This window comes from Octopus sinensis, linkage group LG1 (genome assembly GCF_006345805.1).
Source record: "Octopus sinensis linkage group LG1, ASM634580v1, whole genome shotgun sequence".
Classification (NCBI taxonomy): domain Eukaryota; kingdom Metazoa; phylum Mollusca; class Cephalopoda; order Octopoda; family Octopodidae; genus Octopus; species Octopus sinensis.
The window spans coordinates 139,761,817-139,787,301 of NC_042997.1; the positions used below are offsets into that span (position 1 = coordinate 139,761,817).

At 35.8% G+C, this 25,485-nt stretch overlaps 1 protein-coding gene across 5 annotated transcripts; it reads left to right on the plus strand.

The window, feature by feature from the left end:
• Nucleotides 1–1,182: 1,182 nt before the first annotated feature.
• LOC115215829 (tRNA-specific adenosine deaminase 1) lies at nucleotides 1,183–25,187 on the plus strand. Of its 5 annotated transcripts, none has more exons than XM_029785166.2 (10): nucleotides 1,183–1,889; nucleotides 7,146–7,223; nucleotides 9,114–9,168; nucleotides 12,233–12,369; nucleotides 13,883–14,091; nucleotides 15,414–15,688; nucleotides 19,282–19,475; nucleotides 21,142–21,244; nucleotides 23,984–24,076; nucleotides 25,014–25,187. In XM_029785166.2, exons 1-10 carry the CDS (start codon nucleotides 1,832–1,834, stop codon nucleotides 25,156–25,158), a joined length of 1,347 nt encoding a protein of 448 aa, XP_029641026.1. In that variant the 5' UTR covers nucleotides 1,183–1,831; the 3' UTR covers nucleotides 25,159–25,187. The 5 variants fall into 5 exon arrangements, with proteins under 5 accessions (XP_029641026.1, XP_036361171.1, XP_029641018.1 ...); XM_029785158.2 differs by lacking the exon at nucleotides 1,183–1,889 and adding an exon at nucleotides 3,365–3,842; XM_029785174.2 differs by lacking the exon at nucleotides 1,183–1,889 and adding an exon at nucleotides 3,658–3,829.
• Nucleotides 25,188–25,485: the final 298 nt, after the last annotated feature.

A 25,485-nucleotide genomic window follows, 5' to 3' on the forward strand; every position in this document is an offset into this window, starting at 1 on the left:
GCATCTAGTACACTCTATAAAATGGTTGTTGTTAAGAAGGGCATCCAGCTGTAGTAACCATGCCAGACAATAGAGCTTTGTGCAGTCTTCTGACTTGCCAGCTCCTGTCAAACTGTCTAACCCATACCAGCATGGAAAAGAGACATTAAATGATGATGATGTGTTAGCAGATTATTTTCTTTATCTAGGAAATTTGGATACTTCTGTATTTTCAGAACAACAGTATTTACAGCTAAGTGATTGCATCACACATCAATGGAATGAGTGTGAAATCATTCAATTTGACTATCAACAGAAGTTAGTGACTGTGACAAGGATTGATATCATGACCTTGTGATTAGTAACTTGTTCTTCAACTTCATATCAGAAAGTGAATAGACAATAATGATTTCTTTTAAGTAGCCATGGTGCTAGTTTTGCACCATCAATTAAGTAGATTTTATTAACAAATATCTAGCCCACCTTTATAGTATCAACAATGATACCATTGGCTTAAAGAAGCAATCCAGATACTCTATACAGCTGAAATATTAAGTTTATTTAAGCAAATCTAAGCTATTGTTTTTAGTTATTATTTTCAAGTTGAAATTACGATGTATTCGTGAATTAGTGTTTTAGTATTCACATGTAAATTTATATTCCCAGCCATCATGTATTCTCTGAAATTTGAACTGGTTAGTAAAGTGTTCTGTATTGTTAACTACTCGTACAAGAAGTAATGAATTGGTAATGTTACTGCATCAGACACAACAAGCGTTACTGTTATTTCTTTCTCACAGCTCACATTCTTGGCATGATCCTGTGGTACTACTCTCTATTAAGGTCAAACAACTAACACTTCACCTGAGTATATGAGTCATTTCAAAGATAACACCCCAATGTCTCAGCCATTACTTGGTAATAAATTTCTTGACATCCTCAAGTCAGATATACATTCCTTCAAGTGGTTAATCTTGTGCCAAAGAAATCAATAATTCAGAGCTACAAATGGTGTATGATTAGTAGGTGAATTGTCTGTAGCAAACTCTAGTGAACTTCCTGTTTATTATATATACATACATATGAATGTAGCAGATAACAGCTAACCTTTGACCCGTGGTTGGTATTGACGCAATTTGTCTCTTACTCTATTGCATGCAACCCAACCAATCGCAGCCTCCAAATAAATCATGTGAGATAGTCTGTTCTAAACAGCATTTGAGCCTACCATTAGCTATAAAAACTCACCTCCTCCTAGACTCGAGATCTGTTGGTTCCAGACCTTCTAAGGTCTACCCACTGACCACATTACAGCGACCTCCATCTTCATCACCACCATCATGTCTCTCACTAGTGTCGTCAACAACATCTACACAGCACCAACACAATGAATGGTTCTAACATATCGCTGTTCGTGAGCTTTCCTCACCACGGTTAACAGCTAACATACAACACACGCAGATGCATGTAGATATATGGATAAATGTCCATCAACCACTTCCATTTGTCATTCAGTTTGTGTATATATGTGTGGCCACATTAAACGTATTTAAAGTTACAATCTTGTTTATATATTCTTCATCTGGGTTTCCTACCAAATATTACAGCCTTCTGAGTAGAGTCACATTAGATGGAATACAACCTAAACCATCTAAAATGGTGATCCTGACAAAACAACAACTTATCCTTCTATAATGGTGACCCCCAACGCAACATGGACACTTACCCATCCATAATGGTGACTCACGATGTTCCAGACCACTAAACTAACTAAAATGGTGACAGCTATTCTTTTCAACAAGGAAAAGAGGGCATCTTTTTTCTGCGTAGTAGCCATGCTGAAAGAAACGGTATGGACGACACGAGTGAAAGGGATTGGGACAGGTCACTTCATCTCCGGATACGGCTTGGTAAGTTATTTCAACTTTCACCTGTCGAGAAAGATCCGTCTGGAGAAAAGGCGCCTGTCACAAAGTACGTTCAGAAAAAGATGTATGTCTGTAGTAAGGAAGCTGGGGATGAATGGGGCCATGCTAGCATAGACAGTCAAGGCGAAAAGAAGGGAAAAAAAGAAAAAAAACCGGCGGGTTAACCATAAAAAATAACCCGGAACATTATTTTATAAATTTTTAACTATATAATATGTATACCTTTATAGGTAAATGAAGAAATTCTGTTGGTTCCAGACCTTCTAAGGTCTAAACACTGACCACATTACAGCGACCTCCATCTTCGTCGTCAACAACATCTACACAGCACAAACACTCTGACTGGTTCTAACACATCGCTGTTCGTGAGCTTTCTTCACCACGGTTAACAGCTAACATACAACCCACGCAGATGTATGTAGATATATAGATAAATGCCTATCAACCACTTACGTTTATCATTCAGTCTGTGTATGTACGCGTGGTCACAAAAGGTACATGGCGATCTTTCCGTCGATTTCCGTAAAAAACTTTTATTTTTTTACATATGGGCTTGCGGGAACTTTTGAAGTAATGAGAGCGAAAGAGACTAAGAGAAAGCGATTTTATGACGAGGGAAGATCTTTTGAAGTTACCGTGCATGGGACGCATTGATGTACATGTGTGTGTGTGATGGGGTGTGGGAGACAGAAAGTATGTTGTGTAAGTGAAGTGCTTCTGTTAGTGTGTGTTTAGAGACAGAGAGAGTAATGTGTGAAAGAGAGAGATAACTGAAATTTTTTACTCGGTGTGTATGTATCTATGTATGTGTATGTATGTATGGCCGATTCTTTTTCTTACCATTTCACCATCGTCACATCAACAGAGACATTAAGGCTGCACAGTAGCAGTCGACAAGGCATGTATAACGATTAAAAAAAAAAATTTTGTCTATATCTTCGATCACTGTCATTATTCCATTGAGTCAACCTCATTATTTTCTACATAGCAGACCGTTACATAAACAGGCAAAGGTAATCTTTCGTTTTAACTCGAAATAATGTAAACACTGAATCGGCCATACATACATACATACACACACACATATATAGATACATACACACACACACACATACATGCATACATATACACATACACCGAGTAAAAAATTTCAGTTATCTCTCTCTTTCACACATTACTCTCTCTCTGTCTCTTAACACACACTAACAGAAGCACTTCACTTACACAACATACTTTCTGTCTCCCACACCCCATCAAACACACACATGTACATCAATGCGTTCCATGCACGGTAACTTCAAAAGAACTTCCCTCGTCATACAATCGCTTTCTCTTAGTCTCTTTCGCTCTCATTACTTCAAAAGTTCCCGCAAGCCCATATGTAAAAAAATAAAAGTTTTTTACGGAAATCGACGGAAAGGTCTACTAAAGACGAAAGATTGCCCAAAAGTCTGTAAAGTTGACAAACGAGGAAGTGTTGAATAAAATGCCATGCAGGATCTATTTTTAATCAGCTAGATTTCGAATTCAAATCCCGTATGGATATACATTACGTTTCGTCTCTCTGCGGTCAATTAAATAATTGCTAGTAACATACAAGCCACTATCAATTCAGCTCATTGACTCTCTTGATTTTATTTTGCCTAAGAAATCCTTCCACGATGTTTGTTTACGTTGTGGTGAGAGAAATGAAACATTTGCAACCTTCTGTTTAGAGTTATCTCCCTTCATTATTGCTGCTACAGACTCCAAAGAAATATTTTATATTTGTAAATTACTTCGAATAAATGACGTCTGAGAATGACTTTTCCTTTGCTGATAGAGTGACCAAATGTGTATTGGGTCACTATGAAAAGTGCATTTCGCGACGCGGTAAACCTCGAATGGAAAGAGAATGGACATTATTAGCAGCTGTCGTTATGGTAAAACGATCAGGTTCTGTCCGTTTTTTTTTTCATGTCTTCAATTAATTTTTATTATTTACGTTTGCAATGCAATTCCTTAATCTCTAATCTCTGACTTCATAAAAACTGTAGCTCCTATCTATAATCGTACCATTACACTCCTCTTATGCATAATCGATAGATCACATGTGTTTTCAAAAACGAAGTTATTTTGGTTAATGTTTAACCGTTATTTTTATCAGTCTTTCGAAAATAATTTATCTTCTCTGAAATTATCATCGTTTAATACAGAAATTCTGTATAAAGTTTTTAGCTAGGTAGAAAAACCCTAAAGTTTAGATACGTAGGGAAACTGGGTTGTGAGACTGGAGTCTTTCGTATCAGACATGTGAAAATAAGTTCGTGCGGGGATCGAAACCGAGTTGTAAATTTGGCTTATGGAGGACGGAGGCTTACTTTTATACTTCGTCGTGTACCACTCGGCAGATCGTTCTTTCGGGATAGTGAGGTACAAGCGAGAGCTATTAAATACATATAATATTGACCCGCGATTTTAACAACCCGAAAGATATTGGAAACGAGGTCAGATTTTACTTCGAGACGTCTATCTGGAATGGAAATATTTGGAAATACCAAACTGAATCCATTCATGTGTGAACAAACAGCAAGTTAGCATGTCGACATGTTGTTTACAATTATAATATTATGGTATATCCATCATATGTTCCACCACGTTACAACACTCGCTACTAAGCCGTATGTAATGTTTATAATGGAACGGAAGGTTTATGATACATGTGGAGTATCTCCTCACTATAATTATTTTTGTAATTTCAAGGAGCTGGAACGGGTCACCAATTTGTAATGTCCATGCGGTGCGAGGTGACGAGAATGGCTCCTTAGTACATCACACGGTCGATACAATAAATATAAATAGAATAATGCATATATGTGCCAAAGAGAAAAAAGAAACACAAACGGGTAGGATGTTTAAGAGAAGATTTGTTAACATGTGTGATTATGTGTGCGTCGTATATACAAAATAATAGACAGGCCGTCGTAAGACGTATGCGTGTTAAGGATGGTGATGCAGAAGAGACAGTGAAAGAGTCTATAGCCATCGAAGTGAGGAGTAAGTTCATAGACGCAAGAATGATAAATACCAGTTCGTAGTCAATTGTGTAGCGTACACTTGAGGGAAATTCCTCTCTCCCTGTTATATATACATAAATACGGACATAGCAGATAACAGCTAGCCTTCGGCCGCCCTTTTGGTCCCTGTTGTGTCCACTACTCTGATTGGTTGGTATTGGCGCAATTTGTCTCTTGCTCTATTGTGTACCAATATGCAACCTAACCAATCGCAGTCTTCAAATAAGATCACGTAAGACAGTCTCTTCTAAACCTCAGTTTGAGCTGACTGCTCACTATAAAATTCCAGCTTCACACCGTCTCAAAGTCTTTCGGTTCCAGACCTTTTGAGGTCTAGCCACTGACCAACAAGACACAGCGAGTTCCAGTGACAACACAACAGCAGCCACATGGAAACCCTTCAACTTCGTCCAACAGCATTTGACGACCTTCATCTCTGTCATCACCATTTGTCCTAACATCAACATCATCTCTCTACATACACAGCAACCAACAACACACACACAAGTTCTAACACAACACTGTTTGTGAATTACTTCACCATGGTTAGCAGCAAATACAACCTACAAGAACTCCTGTACCAAGTGACCGGCAGTAGCATCCAGTCACAACTTCACGTACAACATGTACCTCAACAAGCTCTGCTTCTTCACTGCAACTTCTGAATACCGATTTCCAACTATTGTGTACAATTGACTACAAACTGATATTTCTCATTCTTGTGTCTACACTCTTTCAAGCTCTGCTGGCCACAGCATTTGCTCCATTCTGCTGATGCTCTCACCCGTCTCCTCCACATTTTTCTAAACATCTTTCTTAAATTATCTTCCCGCCTGACTGGAGGTCTTCTGAGTGGTCTTTTCACATCACTCTAAATTCTGTCTTATCTCATAACTTCAAAATTACAGTGACATGATAATATATTTTTGGAATGACATTGTAGGGTTGGTGTAAGAGGCCAGTTCCAGCAAGTTTGAACATAAAACAGATAGAATATTTGGGCCAGATACAGCAGGTTTAAATGCTAAAGGGTTAATAAGAGATTATCAATCTGGAAAAAATACTTGAGCTCTCTGCTAATTGCAAACATCAGGCTAACAAAAGATTTTTTTGATTGATATAGAACTCTTGGAAAGCCTAAGATGAGATCTGAAGTTGAAGCCCATTACCAAGTTAATATAGTATGTTTTCACAGAATGATATACAAGAAAAGGCATAAATAATGTGCTTTATACATTTATTTATTTGTGCATTATAGACGTACAGCTGTTTCTCATGTGTTTTTTAGGTGCGTTCATGGTTCTCTTTACTCAATTGGTTGATTGATCAATTGAAAAAAGTGAACAGCCATTAAAGACACTATTGTCTTCGGTGTCTGCATATCAAGTGCCAAAGTAAATGAAAACAAAAGTAATAAAGGTATGGAAAGAGGAGGAAAGAAGAAACTAGGAAGGAGAGGGGTGGGAAGCTGGTCACTGTTGTATCTATATGGAGCTAGGTCATTCTTTTCTAGCCATCAGTCTTAGTCTATTGTAGTCTCTTATTATGGTTGAATAGTATCACCATAAGGTATTGAAGTTTAATACCCATCAACTCCTCTTGTGGTCATCTTTTGGTGAAATTTTATATGTAGGTCATTGCTTTTGGATTACTACAATAGTGAGTAAACAAAATTATGAACACACCTTATATATATATATATATATATATATATATATACACGGTAATTCAAAAGTCCCTTTATTATTAATATAAACTAACAGCCACGATCATTTGAGTTTCTTAATGTATGTCTTGTCTCTATTCCTCCCCCACCTCCAGTCTCTTCACTACAGCATTCATCAACCTTCTCACTGCATTTATTAACCATCCTTGATCACAGCAACATTTGATGCTATGGCTCAAAGATACCAGGGTAGCTAATCTCACTGCCCTATAGCTGATCTATTCACTATAAATTAGCAAAAGTAGTGTCAGGAGCATATGCAAACAAAATTGTTGCAAAATAAAAAATATATTTTGTATATCATTTAAATGTCAACAAAATATTATTCCTCACGAAAGGGAAAAATATCTTGTAATAATTGCAACATCTAACAGTATTAGAAAAAGTATTCACAATATCTTTAATAATGTCATTAACTTGTGCAATAACTATTTTTGGATTGGTTTCAATTTTCAGATGGAGAACTAAATCTCAAAACTGTTGCTTTAGGAACCGGAACCAAATGTATTGGGCAATCCAAAATGAGTAAAAATGGTAAATATCAATCTATGAAAATATTTTACTTTTAATCTCTTACAGGCAAAGTTACATATATCTTTTTCCTTCTATCTTTCACTTGTTTCAGTCATTGAACTGCAGCCATGCTGGAGCACCACTTTGAAGAGTTTAGACAAGAAAATCACTGCCCACAGTGCCTATTTTTAAATCTGGTACTTATTCTATCACTCCCTTGTTCTGAACCACTAAGTTTTAGAGGGACGTAAACAAATCAACACCAGTTTTCAAATGGTTGTGGGGACAAACACAATGACACACACAAATACACTTACACACACACACACACACACGTGTATATATATTATTTAATAAACACCAAGTGCTGCCTGAAACTAACAGTAACACATAAAAGCATATATTGTCTATTAAATAATATTTATCTCACACAGGTGGGGTACTTTTTTGTTGATTTTCCCATCACAGAACAGTACACTATATATATACACACACACACACACACACACACACACACACACACACACACACCACACACACACACACACACATACATACATACATACATACATATATATACATATACATCACACATTCACACTTGTGTCTGTGCTTATTAAAATTTTTTCTTTTTACTGCCTTATGACTGTTTTGCTGTATTAATAGAGGCAGGGTGGCATTTTGGTGAATTTTGTAAATTCACATGTTGTTGGAGCAAATTACAATTAACTACAGAACTTAGTAGTAGCAGCAGATGAATGTTTCTTAGTTAACCAAACAGGTGTCTTTCTTTAGACTTTAATAATGGAAGGCAAGGTTTACAATATCGGAAGAATATTGTCTCCTTCCATCATCCTTTTGTTCTTCAAGAAGTTCAGGCTTTCGGCAGGCGAAGAGAGAAAAGACTTCAAGTACAACTGCTATATACAACTGGTTTATTTACAAGAAAGGTGAAGTGTACTGCTCTCAGCTACTATCTTAAGCTCCGTTAGTGTGGGTGCATTGCCTCTGGAGATAGACAGGCAGAAAGCCACAGCCAGTGGTGGTGTCCACAAAGTGGCACCAAAAAGAGGCAGGTCTGAACCAGTTTTCCATTTATATAGTTTCCATCGCGAGCCTCGTTGTGATCTCGTGCATGGCAAATGGATGTAGGTGAGGTCTCGCTCCAGTCTCGGAGATGGCAATGGCTGCTGCGAGCTCTCATCCAATATGGAACTGGCTGCTTGTGCCGCTTCAAGACCATACCAGCACTATAAGCTGTAAAATGATTTGGACCCATGACCATGTATTCAGATGATTATTTATGTTATGGTGTGGCCACTAGCATAGCTAGAGTGCATGCTGCCCAGGGTGGCCCTTCTGTTTGGGCCTCCGGACCCCACAAAAAACACATATTGCCTACAGCAGACCCAAAAGTGCCGCCCTCACCCCAGCTATGCTAGTGGATATGGCTGTGTGGTTAAGAAGCAAGCTTGCTTTTCAATTCCATGTGGTTTTGGGTTCAGTTCTACTGTGTAGCATCTTAGGTAAATGTGTTCTACTATAGCCCCAGGTCAACCAATGTCTTGTGAGTGAATTTGAGGGATGGAAAGTACGTGGAAGCTTGTCATGTGTGTGTGTGTTTGTGTCTGTCCCTGTCCCACCACTTAACAACTGGTGTTGGTTTGTTTATGTCCCCATAACTTAGCAGTTCAGTAAAAGAGACCAATAAAAGCACCAGACTTAAAAAATGTGATCAATCTGTTTGACTAGAACCATTCAAGGCAGTGCCCCCAGCTTAGCCACACCCCAATGATGCAAATAAGTAAAAAGCCAAAGATAAAAGATATAATAAAATTGTCATAAAATATGTAACACCTGGTTTGATTTATTAAAATTAATTCAGCTGCTAGCTTAATATATATTTTCTAGGTGATGTCCTTTATGACAGCCATGCTGAAGTTATAGCAAGGAGAGCATTTCTTCGGTAATTATTTGTTTTAGTTACTCTTGATCAATTTTATAACTCTGTCTTACAAATTACTCAGTGACACTAATAAATGACAATGTGATTACTATATGATAGCATTGATTGTTCTAGATACAGGGAAGTAGCAAAGTGTAAGGGTAATTTTCTGGCAAACTGAGTTCCCTAACTGGTTTTAATCCTTTACTGGAGCTATTTTGCCACCTTCTCCTCCCTAATACAACCCCACTTATTTAGTTGTAGGGTCTTTTTCTTTTTCTGTCTTACAACTTACTTGATCTCACTAGTGCATGAAAAAGCACCTAGTACATGGTGTAAGGTGGCTGGCATTAGGAAGGGCATCCAGCTGTAGAAACCATCCCAAAGTTAACAATGGAGCTTGGTGCAATCTGCAGCTTGCTGGATCCTATCAAACTGTCCAACCCATGGGAAACAGACTTTAAATGATGATGATAATGATGCTAATATCCTCAAGAAAGACATGAACATCACAGCCTCTCATTTCTCCTAAACACTAAAGCTTTGCGCAGATGTAATAAATTGATACTTCTAGCTTCAGGGTTGAAGAATATCACAAATACCTAAGATTCTCATCTGTGTTCCTCTTTACTAGGGACTGAATACTCATTTATTATCATGCGTTTAGAAACCATTATAAATAAACTCATAATATTGCATAAACTTCATAATGTTAATGTTTTCTTTAAATCAATAATGATGTGATATTTAGAGAAAATAAGCTTCATAACAATTCTGTGATGTTACCTTGTTTATGATAACACTTTCACTTTTTTTTTTGTTTTATTCCAGAAACTTTGTTGTTGTTTAATCTTGATTCAGTTCTCACCAACTTGTCTTTTTGTATATTAGTAACTACATTGTTCAATGTGTTCTTTTTTTAAAGACAGTAACTTTGTTGCTATTTCTGACATATTGATGTTTTAAAACATTTGTGATAATTAGTTCACCTCTTATGAAGTATCTCTGTAGGTTTGTTAATTCCTGACTGCATTTGCAAATTTTATCTCTGATTGTAAACCATTAGACAGATATTAACCCATATCTTTTCAGTTTATTGGTGGAATAAGACAAACAGAATTAAGTCCTTGCATAATGATAGAATACAGTATCAGTGATTGTATATGAACAAAGCACCCACACTCTGAGAGTGTGAATGCTTTGCTATCTTTGACAGTGTGGAAAATTGTCATGTCTTTTCTATACTGGACCTTTTGAGACTGCCCCTGGTTCTATGATATAAACTCCCTGTTTTAAAGAAATCCAAATTAAAAGGTTCCATTAAAATGTCATGTAAATTTATGTTCCAACACCAACTGAATTATGACAAAGTTATTTTACTGAATTCTTCATTGCTTTCAAAATTTATTGAAATAAACACAGTGTATTTCAACAGAAATATGGTAACAAAAAAGTAAATAAAAGACGATTTTAAACTTTAAATGAGTTTAACTCCATAGTAAAGAAAGAAGAATTGTACAGGTCAGGCCAGACATGGGGACATGCACTTTTGCAGCATGTTGCTGCATTCACCATTCGTTGGTATATTCCTGGGGCCTCCCAGGTAACCCATCAAGTAGAATCCCAGTCAGTCTCTGTCTCCATAACATTACCTCCACATCTACTGTGACCATGTGGCATGTGATCAACAACATGAGCTGTCAATCCAGCTGGATCCAAAGGGAAGAGACCACAGCAAGCAGGGTCTAACTTGGAAAATTGAGCAACATGGCTAAACAGTCTGAACTGACACTCCTAAATCAGGACATGTCTCAGTTTCTGAGTAAAGTCATTAAATGGATACAAAATCCAACCAACTGTAACCCATAACCCTGCAAAGGGTCCTGAGACCAAAGGTCTTTAAACTTCTACAGCAGTGTCCAAGCCTTGCACCTATAGAGCAGTATAGGGAGGATCAGAGACCTAAAACTCTAAACCTTTGTCCTTCTGCGCAGATATCAGCAGCACCAAACACCCTTGTCCATGAGTACACAACTGCACCACCTTGTCCAAGTCTTTTTAGGACTTTAGACTCAGCTAATGCTGCTATGAATCTCACTGCTGAAATGGTCAACAATTTTGACCATTTTCACCTGCAACAGAGACAGATGTAGTGGAGTCCTCCAAGAAGCCAACAAAGGACTGGAGTTTCGTCTTGACCCAAGAGACTCTAAGGCCAAATGGTTCTGTTTCCTCATTTAGTGAAAGGAGAGCACTCCTTAAGACATCCAAAGACTCAGTAAGAATAAGTACATCGTTAGCAAATCTAGGTCTATAATCCTAGTTTCACCTATCAGTGCACCACAACTTGCTTGAGCCACCATTCAGCCAAGTATCCAGCCTATGCAGGCATTGAACAGATGCAAAATATCCTATCATCTTTTTACTAAAGAGATAGGAACAACAGAGGTAAAAAGTTTAACTAATATTTTATGATGGATGGCAGGGCTGAATACGTATCAGTTTGAGAGCCCCTGCTCATTGATGTCTTTTTAAAATTCATATCTAACCTAAAAATGCACTGTCTAACACACAACAAACTAAACACATTTAATCAACTAAATACTTTTCCAAATTATATCATAACATTCTGAAACTTTTACTCTTGTGCTCTCACCAATAACTAATCTCAAATTATTTAAACTGAATCATAACAATTTTAGCATCATATCCACAATCAGAGAAGGCTGAAATGGTTATGGGCACACTTTCTTCTCTCTTCATCCTTCCTCTTTGTCCAGACCTTTTATCCTTATTTCTTTGTATTCTTTTTATCTCTTCACTTCTTCTTATTCCTCATTCTCCCATTTCTTCCTCTTCTGTACTGCACCTCCTTCTGTTTCTCATCTCCCTCTTTTTACCCTTTTCCTACTTCAGTTCTTCCTCTTTCTCCTCCTCATTTTAACCCCCACTCCACTGTACTTCTTCCTTATCTTTTATCTCTCCCACAACTAATTCTAAACCCCTTAGGTAACCAATGAATATAGGCTTTACATACTATGAGTATTGTATATCTATATTACTTAAACAATTTCCTCACTTGCAGGTTCCTTTATCATGAGATATCATTGGTTTATAATGGGGAAGAGAGTGAAGTGTTTGTGTTGCCAGCTTCAAAAGCACACAATCAATGTCTACTTAAAAATAATGTTGAATTTCAATTTTTCATGAGCAGTACACCATGTAAGTATTATGTATCTTCACTATCATCAATACCATCACAATTGTCAAAACCACCACCATCACCATCATCATCATCATCATCATTTTGACCTGTTTTTTATACTTGCATGGGTTGGGTAGGTCTTCTCCAGCACAGTATCTCACCAATAGTTGAAGCCCCTTCTTTGACTGTAACTCATATCAGTTCTCAGTAAACTGAGACTTGTTTGGTGAAATTTATATTCCTTGGATGTCTTATTGTTCTACAAACATAATTCTTCTTGATCCTGAATTTTGTTATAGGTTAGGGATGGTATACCTCTCAGGGTCTGTGGCAGTCACTGCTGAGTATGAATGGCAATTTTAGGAATGATTTGTCATTGCTCTTACTAATGAAATGGGTTGATCATTTCAAATTGATGAAGAAGTAAGGAATGGTGTGGGGTTTGCTAAATTGATACAGTCAGTTGTGGCTTTGCTTTCTTTAGCTGTGTAAATGGTATTGGTGGATTCCTATGTGCTGGTGATGGTGCACTGAGTTGAAGTGTTGTAGGTGTCAGTGGACGTGGGGCATGGATGGTAGTTGGAGGATTTTAAGCTGAGTCAGATTTGTTGTTCAGTTGCTGTAGCAATTTATTTGAAGACTATTTATTTAAAGGGTTTTGTATGCAGGTAAGATGAAATGTTTCCTGCTTTTTATCAAGAACATTTGTTATTAGCTTCTTCATAACTCATAGATTACATCTGTTACCTCAGCTGTTGTACTTTTTAGACTTAGATGCTTCATCTTATGGAAGAATCCTTTAGTCACCAGAGAAATTTAGACAGTGGATGAGTGACCAAGACCTTTGGCATTATGCCGTGCTTGAGAAGAAGACCGATCAAGCCAAGTAAAATCATAGTCCTGGCAGATATTGATGTCATGCAAATGGCAACTGTGCCAGTGGCATGTAAAAGTACCCATTACACTCTCGGAATGGTTCGTGTTAGGAAGGGCATCCAACTATAGAAACCATGCCAGATCAGACTGGAGTTTGGTGCAGCCTTCCAGCTTACCAGCCCTGGTCAAACTACCCAACTCATACCAGCATGGACAATGGACAGTAAATGGAGGAGGAGGAGGAGAAGAAGAAGAAGAAGACGCCGCCACCGATGACGACCAAGAAGAAGTCATCATCATCGTCATCAAATTGTTTTTTTCTGTTTGTGAGCAAGGCGATATATTACATATACCTGGATTGAAGGTGTTTCTGGTGAAGCACATGTGTAATTTCAGGGCTTCATCAGTGTCTGTGACATCATTTCTGCATACCAGTTAATTCTCATGACATCTGTTGTTTATGCAACAGTTGGTTGAGCATCTTAAGTTACAAAGGTGTTTGAGTGATGCAGTGGTTAAAAGTTTGTAATCTTATGTTACCTAGATAACTGTAGTTAACTTTCACTATATTTCAATAAAAATCTTTTAGTATCTATGGCATCAACATCATAAGAGATTTAATTGATATCTTGAATGCTACATTTCCTTAAACAGGTGGTGATGCTTCCATATTCCCAATGATGCCTGAAGATACATTCTCTAGGATTGGAGAGATCTGTGTAAATATTCCAAGCCAAACAAACTCTTTAGAGGAGGAGCAAATCAAACAAACAGCTGAAGAACCAGTTGCTAAAAAATTTAAAACTGATGATGGCATTTGTGAAAGCTCATGTGAAAGACTTCAGTTTCCTGAAAAAGATAATGTGAGTTACATTTACAGATCTATTAATCCTGAATACTCCATGTCAACAATGCAAGAGCATTTTAAACAAAGCCCAGATTGGGAGTAAAAGAAATTTAGTGTGCAAAGAGGAAAACACTCAGGCTCTATCATCATTTTTCCTATGTCTGCTTTCTCTTGATGGGATGGGATCTGGGCAAGATGTTTTCACATAATGTTTTGTGGTTGGATTCACTCCCACATTCTAACCCTTTTAGTCACTGTTTATGACATATAGAAATACATTGTACTTATTGTTAAAACAGAGAGATATACTTCATTAATTGATGATACCCTGGTTCTTATAATTAATTGATGATAACCTAGTGTATCTATCAAAGATATACATGGAGTGTAGAATGTTACAATCAAACAATATCAAAAGATAAATTTAGTCAAAGTTGAAGTATAGTTAGGAGTAAACATTTAAAAATTTCTGTCTCATCTGTGAAATGGTATTATATATTATACAAGAAAAAGATCTTTAGATGCATAATAGTTGGTTTACTAAAACTGGAGATTATACTACACAGATTCTTGAAGATGTAGACAGGTTCTGCCATTTAGTTGAAATAATTATTACCAGAGGTGAATTTCATTAAAAAAAAAAATTGTAACTTGGGTAAGAATTATATGGAAAAAGCTTAAGGGACTGTTACCTTAGCTGGCAAGAAATATCTTATTTTGCTATGTGAAAAGTACAATCTGAAGCATGCATAAGAAGCATAATGCTATATAATAGTGAAGCTTGGACAATCAGCATAGAAACCTGTAGTGGCTGGAAAGAAATGAACTGAAGGTAATCCATTGTATGTACTATGTCAATTTACAAGAAGAGTTGAGTGAAGTGAATTGAGAAACTGGCTTGGTATCAGTGCTAGAGGAACTATATAGGCAAGTAAAATCTATTGAATCTAGTTTATGATCAAGTACTTGGCTCTTTAAAACTTATATACATAAGTCTGTTTCCTTATTGTCTTTAGTTATAAGGTGTTGTCTTTTTTCATTAAGTTTCATCTCTTCAAATGAACCCTCAGTTTCAGCAATTTCAACTGAAATATTCCAGCTTTCTACAAGGAAGCACTAATTTCTTATGTATGATATAAAATACCTCTTCTGAAGAAAGTAATTCACTTAAATGAAAAACTTTCTTTTTCATAAAAAAAACTTACACTGTTTTGGCCAGTGCTTATATCGTATTAATTTGCTGTTCATGCTACAAATTCTGTTCATTGCAAGATTTGTCTACTTTCATGTCACTTAAAATTACTTTAACATTCTAGAATTAATAATATTGTATTTCAGGTGAAACATTTGACAGATTCATCATTTGCTTTGGCTGAAGACATTTTTCGAACAGGTGCCAAGTGTGTGCCCTTTGGGAAACAAGATACCTACGAACCAGGAATTAACTATCATTGTATAAATGCTCTCAGGATTAAGCCAGGCCGAGGCGACCGTACACTTAGCATGTCTTGCAGTGATAAAATTGCCAGATGGAATTTTCTGGGATGTCAAGGTGCTTTGTTGAGCCACTTCCTTTTCGAACCAATTTACTTTAAGTCTTTTATTATTGCAAAGTAGGTGCTATGTATTTTATTCACTTGTTTTTACTGTTTTGCATCCATTTTCCAATGGGATGGTTTTTGTAAATTTGAGCGCTGTTGGAGCAGTTGTTTTTACAGTTGGACCATCTTCCGATCCTCATTGCTCTCTGGGGCACAAATCTCTCATCCATTATCATATATTTTATTCCTTTCGGAACCGTAAATCTATTATCTATAACCTATCTTTGCTAAACTAGACACTATATTCCAGCATTGTTCTAAAAGGAGACGTCTGCATGTGCATGGAATCCATTCATATCTCTTCCCTAAATATTAATAAAGGTATCCCCTTAGTCTGGTTTAAAGTTTCTCTTCATCATTTCTATAAGTTAATCTTATGTCTATACATCTATTCTACTCTTCAAGCTCCTCCAACCACCACTTGTTATTTTATTTTCTTTCATCTTTGAAGACATCTATCAGACTTCATTTCTGTTTAAAATCATCGTCTTCAATAATTTCAAAGTATACAACTCATATTCATGTTCACTTTGACATATATCCAAAACATACATCTCTGGCACAGAGGTTGAAATATTTCCAGATGTTAGTTGTGACTTCTTTCTTATCTTCTTTCAGCATTTATCTTTCACCTAGCCAGCACCATTTCTGCACACACATTTTCCAACTGTACAGCATACTCTTTCTCCCAACAAAACAGACTCAGAAGAGCAATAACCATTGTAATAATGATGGGAGAACACAGATAAGATAAAGCATATTTTTAAGCTAGTGATTGCAACATTTTAATGATTTATGTAGTTTAGAATGTTTGTGTTAGACATAAAGTTGCACAAGCTACATATCTCATAGCACACTGCAGCTATGACCTGTGCATCTCTAAGTGGTTTTAGAATTTTGGTAATTTATAAAGATGGTTATTATTCTTCCTGGTTAATACCAGTTCAAGCCTAATCAAATAGACCTATAGTTAAAGACCTTTCAATCACCCTGTGTTTTATTTGCCTATTGTGTGATTTTAATTTATTGATATGGGATATTAAGGAGATTTGGTTGCTATTTCTACCAGATTAAGCAATCATGTAAAATCTCTCCTGCTCAGGTACATATGATTTATAGATGTGATGTATGTAGGCTGTTATGGTCAGACAGCATTGACTCTATTGACAGTAGTCTGTTAATCATGCATTTCTCTAGGGCATTACTGATATAAGTGAAATGGATTTTACAATGTGTAAACTTGCCTTGCAATGTGTGTGTGTGTGTGTGTGTGTGTGTGGTGTGTGTGTGTGTGTGTGTGTGTGTGTGTGTAGAAAGAAGGGGTGTATTTCCATGCAGGAAAAAATATAGGAGAATTTGTTTTTGAAATGCACCTGAATTTGAAAAACTTGTGACTGTTTTTAAATAAATTTATTTACATACATACCAAACTACTTTCAACAATTTTTTGTTTATCAATGGTATAAACATTTATTAAACAATGGGATTTTATAAATTGTAAATTGCAAAGTAAAAAACATGTTTAAATGATTAAATGTTCACAAAATTCAATGACAAGGGTAGATAATATCAAAAATGATCGGCAAAGAATATGAAAAATGTGGATTATTAAAAGTTTGGTCATGTTGAGTTAAGAGAGAGAAATAAGAAAAAAAGGGGGTGGGGTTACAGCTTCTGTCATCTTGTGTTTGATTCTGTCGTGTACAAGGCTTTTTGCTCGTAATGGAGTGTTTTGGAATCAGTGTATTTATAAGTTTTTCTGTGAACAAATCTAATTTTTGATTCGTTATAATTCTGATGACGTTTTATTCTTTCTGGTGGTCAAGTTTGGCGTTCTGCCTGGTTGACTCCTCCTGTAGAGAATGGTCATCAACCCTTCCAGTTGGTTGATTCTCTTAAAGGGTCAGTGTTTTTTTTCCTGAGTGTCTGGTTCTGATCAGAGGTAAAATTTAATTGGTTTAGAGATAGATGATGTCAGCAACTGGTGTTATTGTGTAGTGATTTGAAGTTGCAGTTTCAAAATCCAAGGTGCATTGATAGAGAGGGAAGATTTAATATTTAGGTTTATGTTTGTGGGGCATTGGTCTAGATGTTTGCTTACGGAAATTTTCTTGGTTGTGGGGTCCGGGATTTGTTGCCTGTGTACCATCAGTCTGTCCCTCAAGGTCAAACTAGTTCGACCTGGGTAGTCTCCATGACACCCACCATGTTTGAGGACACAGATTAAGTTCTTCAATGCACAGATGCAGTGATTTTTATGGTGAAAGTTTGACCTGACTTAAATTTATATGTTGAGCCATCTAAGAGGTAGATGCAAGTCCTGCAGTTAGAGCAGTAGCATTTTTTGACTAGTGGGTTGTATTTTTGGTGGGTAATTTAGTGCTGGTGAGTAACCTTTTTAGGGATTGCAGTTGTCTCTTGCTTTTAATAATCATATGTGTTTCCAGTGCTTTTTTACACTTAGATCAACGCCTCGCAAACATAAACCCGAAATACCAAATCTTCCCTCTCTATCAATGCATCAGAAACAATTCAACCCAATTCTGATTGAATAAAGAAAGCATACTCATTAAAAAATATAGACCACAGCTAAATATCCTTTAGAAAGAAGAAAAAACACTAAAAATAAGAAAAACTCAGTTTCTCTACGAAAAAACAACCAGATACAACAGACATAATTTAGTAACAGTCTTCCCCTTGGCTTTTGAAACCACAACTCCAAATCACTATACAATAACACCATACACTTTCTCAAATGCCAGTTGCTGATGTCACCTATCTCTAAACCAATGAAATTTTACCTCCGATCAGAACCAGACCCTCAGGAAAAAAAAACACTGACCCTTTAAGAGAATCAGCCAACTGGAAGGGTTGATGACCATTTCCTACAGGGAAGTCAACCAGCGGAACAAAAAAAATTGACCACTAGAAAGAATAAAACGTCATCAGAATTATGGCGAATCAAAAATTAGATCTGTTCACAGAAAAACTTATAAATACACTGATTTCAAAACACTCCATTACAAGCAAAAATCCTTGTACACAACAGAATAAAATACAATTAGACACAAGATGATAGAAACTGTAAAAAGAGAAAAAACCCTTTTTACTTTGTTCTTTTCTTATTTCTCTCTCTTAACTCAGCATGGCCAAACTTTTAATAATCCACATTTTTTATATTCTTCACCGATCATTTTTGGTTTAATCTACCCCTGTCATTGAATTTTGTGAACATTTAATAATTTAAACATGTTTTTTACTTTGCAATTTAAAAATTTTTTAAATCTCATTGTTTAATAAATGTTTATACCATTGATAAATAAAAAATTGTTGAAAGTAGTTTGGTATGTATGTAAATAAATTTATTTAAAAACAATTACAATTTTTTCAAATTCAGGTGCATCTTCAAAAAAAAATTCTCCTACACACACATTTCCAGCTGTTTATATGTTCCTACTCAATGTTATGTCTATTTTCCCACTCAGTGCCTCCACTTAGTGTTGTGTGTTAGTCCCAGTTTGATATTATGTATTTCTCCATTCATTATTGTACATATGTTCCAATTTAATTTTGAATATTTTCTGGTTATCTTGATTACGTTTTAGCTGTCCATTCAGTGTTGATGCTGCCCACAGAGCTCTTATGGGAAGATTTGAAACACAAGCTGAATCACTTCATTTACCTGACGGTTATTTCATGAACAAACCAAATATTTTACAGTCCTCTCTCTCATTTGCTGACAATAAAAACAACTCCAAGACTGGTAATTTGAAAGAAAATGTCATTCCATGCAGTACAAGTAAGTAAATGATAAAGCAAACAAAATACAAAATCAAACTGCAAACAAATGAAAGAAATTGACTAATATCAGGTATCTGTATTTTCTGTTTGACTATTTATTATCAGCAGTATCAATCATGGGATTTTAGCTTTTGGTATTAGCAATGTAAAGAGAAATAACTACTATTGGGTGTAGATGGCTCAGCCAAAAAATGATAAATTCAGAACTGATTCTTATTAGTAACAAGTTAGACAAATATCTTCTACCATTGCCTCAGGGTTTCCAATACTATGTGAGTAGAATTTGGGAAACAGAAACTGTCAAGCTCATCATAAATGAATGAGTGTGTGTGTGTGTGTGTGTGTGTGTGTGTGTATGCGTGCACACACACCTGTATGTGCATGTGTGTATGTATGTAAGTATCTGTGTGAATCATCACTGTTTAATGTCTGTCTTAAACATGATGATGATGATCTATGTATATATACATACACAAGTGGGTACTGAAAAAGTTCCTGGTTTTGGTATAAATAAAATACAGGAGGACCAGTTAATTATAATTTTATTCAATATATTCCTCTCTCAGATTCACAACACTTATTGCAATAGTCCTTCAGTTTTTCTAAGCCCTGTAAGAGAACTTAGAAGGTTGGGCCTCAAACTAAGCCTTACGCAATACCCTTAAAGCCAGGAACATTTCAGCACTCGCCTCATATATATACACGTGTGTGATATAATTATCTGTAACCTAATGCTATAAAGTGTTCTCTGACGATCCATTGTTGTTGAGCATCTGATAAATGTACTTAAAATAACGGTGAAATGTATGTAGGAACTATAATATAAACCAGTTTTTATCCTTATTTCTTCTAAACATGTGCGTGTGTAATGTATGTCTTGTGCTAATATATATCATCAGCAAAAGATGTAATCATCATTGGGAAATCTGAAAAACACCTCTTCATTTGAAATCCTATGCAATATTTGTGCTGTACTGAATGACAGATACTCCCTTGCAAATAACTATCAGAAATGCTGTGAATTCACTACTGACCCATTAGAAATCTAACTAACAATGCTATTGTTCACAAATTATGAAATAAGCTAAATAAATGCTAAATCAACAACATCAACAACAACAAAAATGAACAACTTTGCTGTAGAGTATTAAAACTGATTAAATATTTGATGTTAACAGCTAGGTTTTTCAGAAATATAAGTTGAAACCCTTTTGAAATTTGGCCCTGGGTTAAGGTGTTATTTTACTTGGCCCACAGTCATAAATTTAAACACTACAGTACTTTGTTATAGTATGTCCTTAAGTACTACTTGTTTCAGTTGATTTAACAGGAACAAGGTACCATTTTTATTTTTAAAAAATTGGTATTTACACAACCAACTCTAGGATGGCTAAAAATTTATAAAAATAAGAAGGAAAAATAAAATAAATAAATTAAAGAATGATATTGCTGGCTACATGGTTTCGGGTTCAGTCCCACTGCGTGGCACTTTGGGTAGGTGTCTTTCACTATAGCCCCGAGCTGACCGGAGCTTTGTGATTGAATTCGGTAGGTGGAAGTTACTGCCGTGTGTGTATATGTGCGTGTAGGTGCTTGTGCCTCTCCCAAAGAGAGAGAGGGATATTGATTTCTACCATGTTTAAGAATTTATCTTCTTTTTGCAGCAATAATTTGGTATAAGAAAGGTGAAAATGCAACTGAAGAAATTGCAGTGAATGGCAGAAAGCAAGGTGCAACATTGAAATCGATAAATAACTGCTCAGCCCAGTTAGTAATTAAATGTACTCAATATATAAATCAATGTTTCTTACAATCCCAAATGGCGAGTCAGTAACATGGTCATCATTGTTTTATCATTTTAATATCCACTTTTACATGTTCATATTGGGTGGTCAGAATTTACTGAAGCAGATTTTCTATGGCTAGATGCCTCTCCTGTCACCAACTCTTATCTATTTCCAAGCAAAGGGATATTTAAAAATGACCAGGCATGTATTCATGGAAGGTAGTCCATGAAGAACTACTTGTGTAATGGTGACATTCATTTGCAACTATCACATGAAGTCAGGGCAAGGAGACAGTAGTACATACATAAATGCATGCACACTCACACACACACACACACACATACACACAGATGCTCAGGGCTATAGTAAAAGACCCTTTCCCAAAGTGCCACACGGTGAATCTAAGATCACACGGTTAAGAAAGAAACATCTCATTATAACATCATCATCATCTAACTTCCATCCTGGCATGGGTTGGACCGTTTGACAGGAGCTGGCAAGCCAGAGGACTGTACCAACCTCCAGTTTGTTTTGGCATGGTTTTTGCAGCTGGAACCTCTTCCTAATGCCAACCACTGCAATAAATGTAACATATGCAACTGTTATATTATATTGCCTGGTCTGCTCTTAATGTTGCAATTCAATAATGCATTCAAAATGGCAAAGCATTTAATAAGAAATTGTTCAATTGTTAACCTTTTATTCTTGTTGTTCCCATTATTCTTTTTGTATCTGTGATGCTGTTGACCTGCTTCTTCCTCCAGCTTGCTTATATCTCAAGTTATATTCACTAACACAAAACTCAGCTTTGAATTATATCTTTCTTTACTCTCTATTTTATTGATATTGATATTTCTATTGCTACTAAGGTGGTGAGCTGGTATAATTATTAACAGGTAAGGCAAAATGCTTAGTGGTATTTTGCCTGCCGTTACGTTCTGAGTTCAAATTCCGCCAAGGTTGATTTTGCCTTTCATCCTTTCGGGGTCGATAAATTAAGTACCAGTTATGCACTTGGGTCGATGTAATCGACTTAATTCGTTTGTCTCCTCTGTGTTTAGCCCTTGTGGGTAGTAAAGAAATAGGTATTTTGTCCATCTTTATGTTTGGAGTTCCAATTCTACTAAGGTCCACTTTGCCTTTCATCCTTTTGGGGCTGATAAAAGAAGTGCCTGTTGAACACTGGGGACAATGTAATTGACTTACTCCATTCTCCGAACTTGCTGGTCTTGTGCCAAAATTTGAAACCAATACTTCTATTGCTACTTCTACCATGACTTTTTCACCTATTGCACCATCTAAATGCCTCTAATGCCCCCCTATTTATCCCCTTTTACTCCAACCGTGTCTCACACCCAGCCCCAAATGTCTAACCGAATGATTCATCTAATTCAGTAGTTCTCAACCATTTTTTGCCTATGGACCCCTTTTATTCCTATTTTACTCAGATGGACCCTCATAAACAGTTGTTGTTTAAAAAATCCTGTTATATTTTTATAATTGAATATTATTAAGAATTGCATAAAAAAAATTGTTAAAATACTGTGTGTACTGTAGAAGTATAACCGTTTTCATTGCACATGAATTTCAACAACCAAATCTTATATGGACCCTGGTTGAGAACCACTGATCTAATTCTCTATCCCAGTACTGCTTCTTTACATCAACCATTAACTTTCAAAGGTTCAAACTAAACATTAGCTGTATTTACTTTTTACACAACTAGCCCCTTAACAGTTTAAGAAGAGCCTGGAAACACTATGGGGTATTTGTACCTCACATCTTCTAGACTACATTAACCCTTTAGCATTTAAACTGGTCATATCTGGCCAGAAGTATTCTGCCTGTTTTATGTTCAAACTGGCCAGATCTGGTCTCTCACACTAATCCTACAATATCATTTTAAAAATTAACAGCTACCTCATCATAATCTCATAGCTACAAGATAATGCATGATTAGTTCAAAGCAATGTGGATAAAATAGGATTAATTTTGGCAGAATAATGCGAACACTAAAGGGTTAAATTAAAAGAAAATACAATTTGAAGATCTCTTTCGGAGCATATTTTCTCTCCAACAAATAACCTGCTCCAGTTCAAGCTGAACATCAACATCACTAACCTCACATTGTTATGACTATCCCACTCAATAATAACACTATAAACATTACTCTCTTCCTTGTCAACCTAACACATTTTTTAAACCAAGACAAATAGCCAAACATTAAATGGTTTACAGACCATCATTTGAAGTAGAAGCCTTTAACAAACTCTCATACTTGGCAGAATCATTAGCTTACCAGACAAAATGCTTAGCAGCTTTCTTTCCAGCTCTTTACATTTAAAGTTCAAATGTCAGAGATCAACTTTACTTTTCATCTTTTAGGGCGGTTGATAAGATAAAGTATTAGTCAAGTATTGGGTTCAATGTAATTGACTAATCCCCTTCTCCTACAGTTGTTGGCCTTATACCAAAAATTTGAAACTATTATTTCATCCATATCATCCGTTATTTCATTTATGTTACGTCATTTTCCTAGTTCTGACCTCATCCCTTAACATCAAGTCTTTTTCAACTGATCTTTCTATATTAGTTGCTATCTTCTAAAAAATTCTTATTTTCTAAGATATAATCTGATCTGGTTTCACTATGTCATATCACAGATTTTCCATTGTCCAAAAGTTTCTATTGTATATAATTGTACTTAATTTCCTTTCAGTTTAAGTATTTCCTGCAAAGCTCTATATTCTGAGTTCAAGCGTGTTAAAGAGATTGCATCAAAAGTTAACAAGTTACCACTCACTTTAAAGAGGTAAGAATCTGATTGTTGCATATGTTTTCTTTGTAACCAGTTCTCTTATGAATTTAAAAGGACAGACTAGTTCTTAGCTTCTATTTTAAAAGTAATTTGCACCTTTTCATGTTATTGTCATTTACTTCATTAAGGAGACCTATGATCTCAGACAATATCATTCAATGTATCCCTCCCCTAGGATGGTAGGGTGTAATATGAATGACTTGGCTGCTGTTTCAAGCATGTCAAGTGACTACATAGAGGTTCCCTTGACTTGTTCACATATGAGACTCAGTAAGTAGAAACACTTGTCATATAATGTCTTACAGACTAAATGCTATTTGTTAATTTACTGCATTCTCTATAAATCTTTATTTAACCAACAATCATTGGCTTTTAGTTGATCATCAGCAGCTAGAATATTATTATGACTTCTATATGTCATACTTAATATCTGTGTAGAAGAGTGTGTGTGCTAGTTTCAAACGGTGCTCGAGTGGTTGTCTATAATCCTTAGTGAATATTATTAAGACTCATAGATATCTGCTTTAATACACAGGTAGTGTTTGTCTAATAATGTATTATGATGCACATACACGAGGCTATACTCATAAAATCTTAAGCATACACATGTAAATAGATTGATTCGTGTTCACTGAGGATTTCGGACACCTACCTGATATTATGTATTTCAAAGTTTACAAACTTTCTACATGTGTATATAATTTAAAGTTTTCATTTTGTTTTCACATGTAATACTCCAAATTCACTCACATTTGATAGATATACAAACAAGCAAACATTTATCCATGAACACTCAGGCATGGCTCTAGGCACATGTGTGGCTATGTAGTAAGAAACTCGCTTCCCAACTACATGGTTTGGGGGGAGGGGGGTTGTATACCACTTAACAGAATAATTTCAAAAAGATAATGTGTAATTGTATTTATTATAGCCTTGAAGATGATTCATCCAGCGGCCAAACCTATTACTCGCATAAAATAGCTGCTATGAAATACCAAGATATTTGGAACCAATTGCTGAAGGGAACCTTAAAGACATGGGTTAAAAAGCCAAAAGAATTTATGCAATTCTTATGATATTTAATAAAAAAATATTTTCTTTAATAGATATATTTTGATATAAGTAAAACTTTAAAATAAATTTTAAAAAACCTTTGTGTAAATTAAATCTTTATTTAAAAAAAAGCTTGGTTTCAGGTGCAGTTTCTCTTGAGCAAGTGTCTTCTACTATATCTCCAGGCTGACCAAAGCATGAGTGAATTTGAAAGAGGGAAACTGTGTGGAAGCATCATATATATATATATATATATATATATGTGTGTGTGTGTGTGTGTGTGCCAGCAATATAAACAAGAATGTATTTTGCACTGAAAGCCAATATGAGTCTAGCAGAACATCCATGTT

Bases quoted from the DNA above. Each gene is read 5' to 3' on its own strand.
- LOC115215829 (XM_029785158.2), top strand. From the start codon at position 3,695: ATGACGTCTGAGAATGACTTTTCCTTTGCTGATAGAGTGACCAAATGT. The intron at 9,169-12,232 runs GTAATTATTTGT...CCTCACTTGCAG, and splicing joins GCAAGGAGAGCATTTCTTCG to GTTCCTTTATCATGAGATAT. The intron at 19,476-21,141 runs GTAAGTAAATGA...TTCTTTTTGCAG, and splicing joins TGTCATTCCATGCAGTACAA to CAATAATTTGGTATAAGAAA.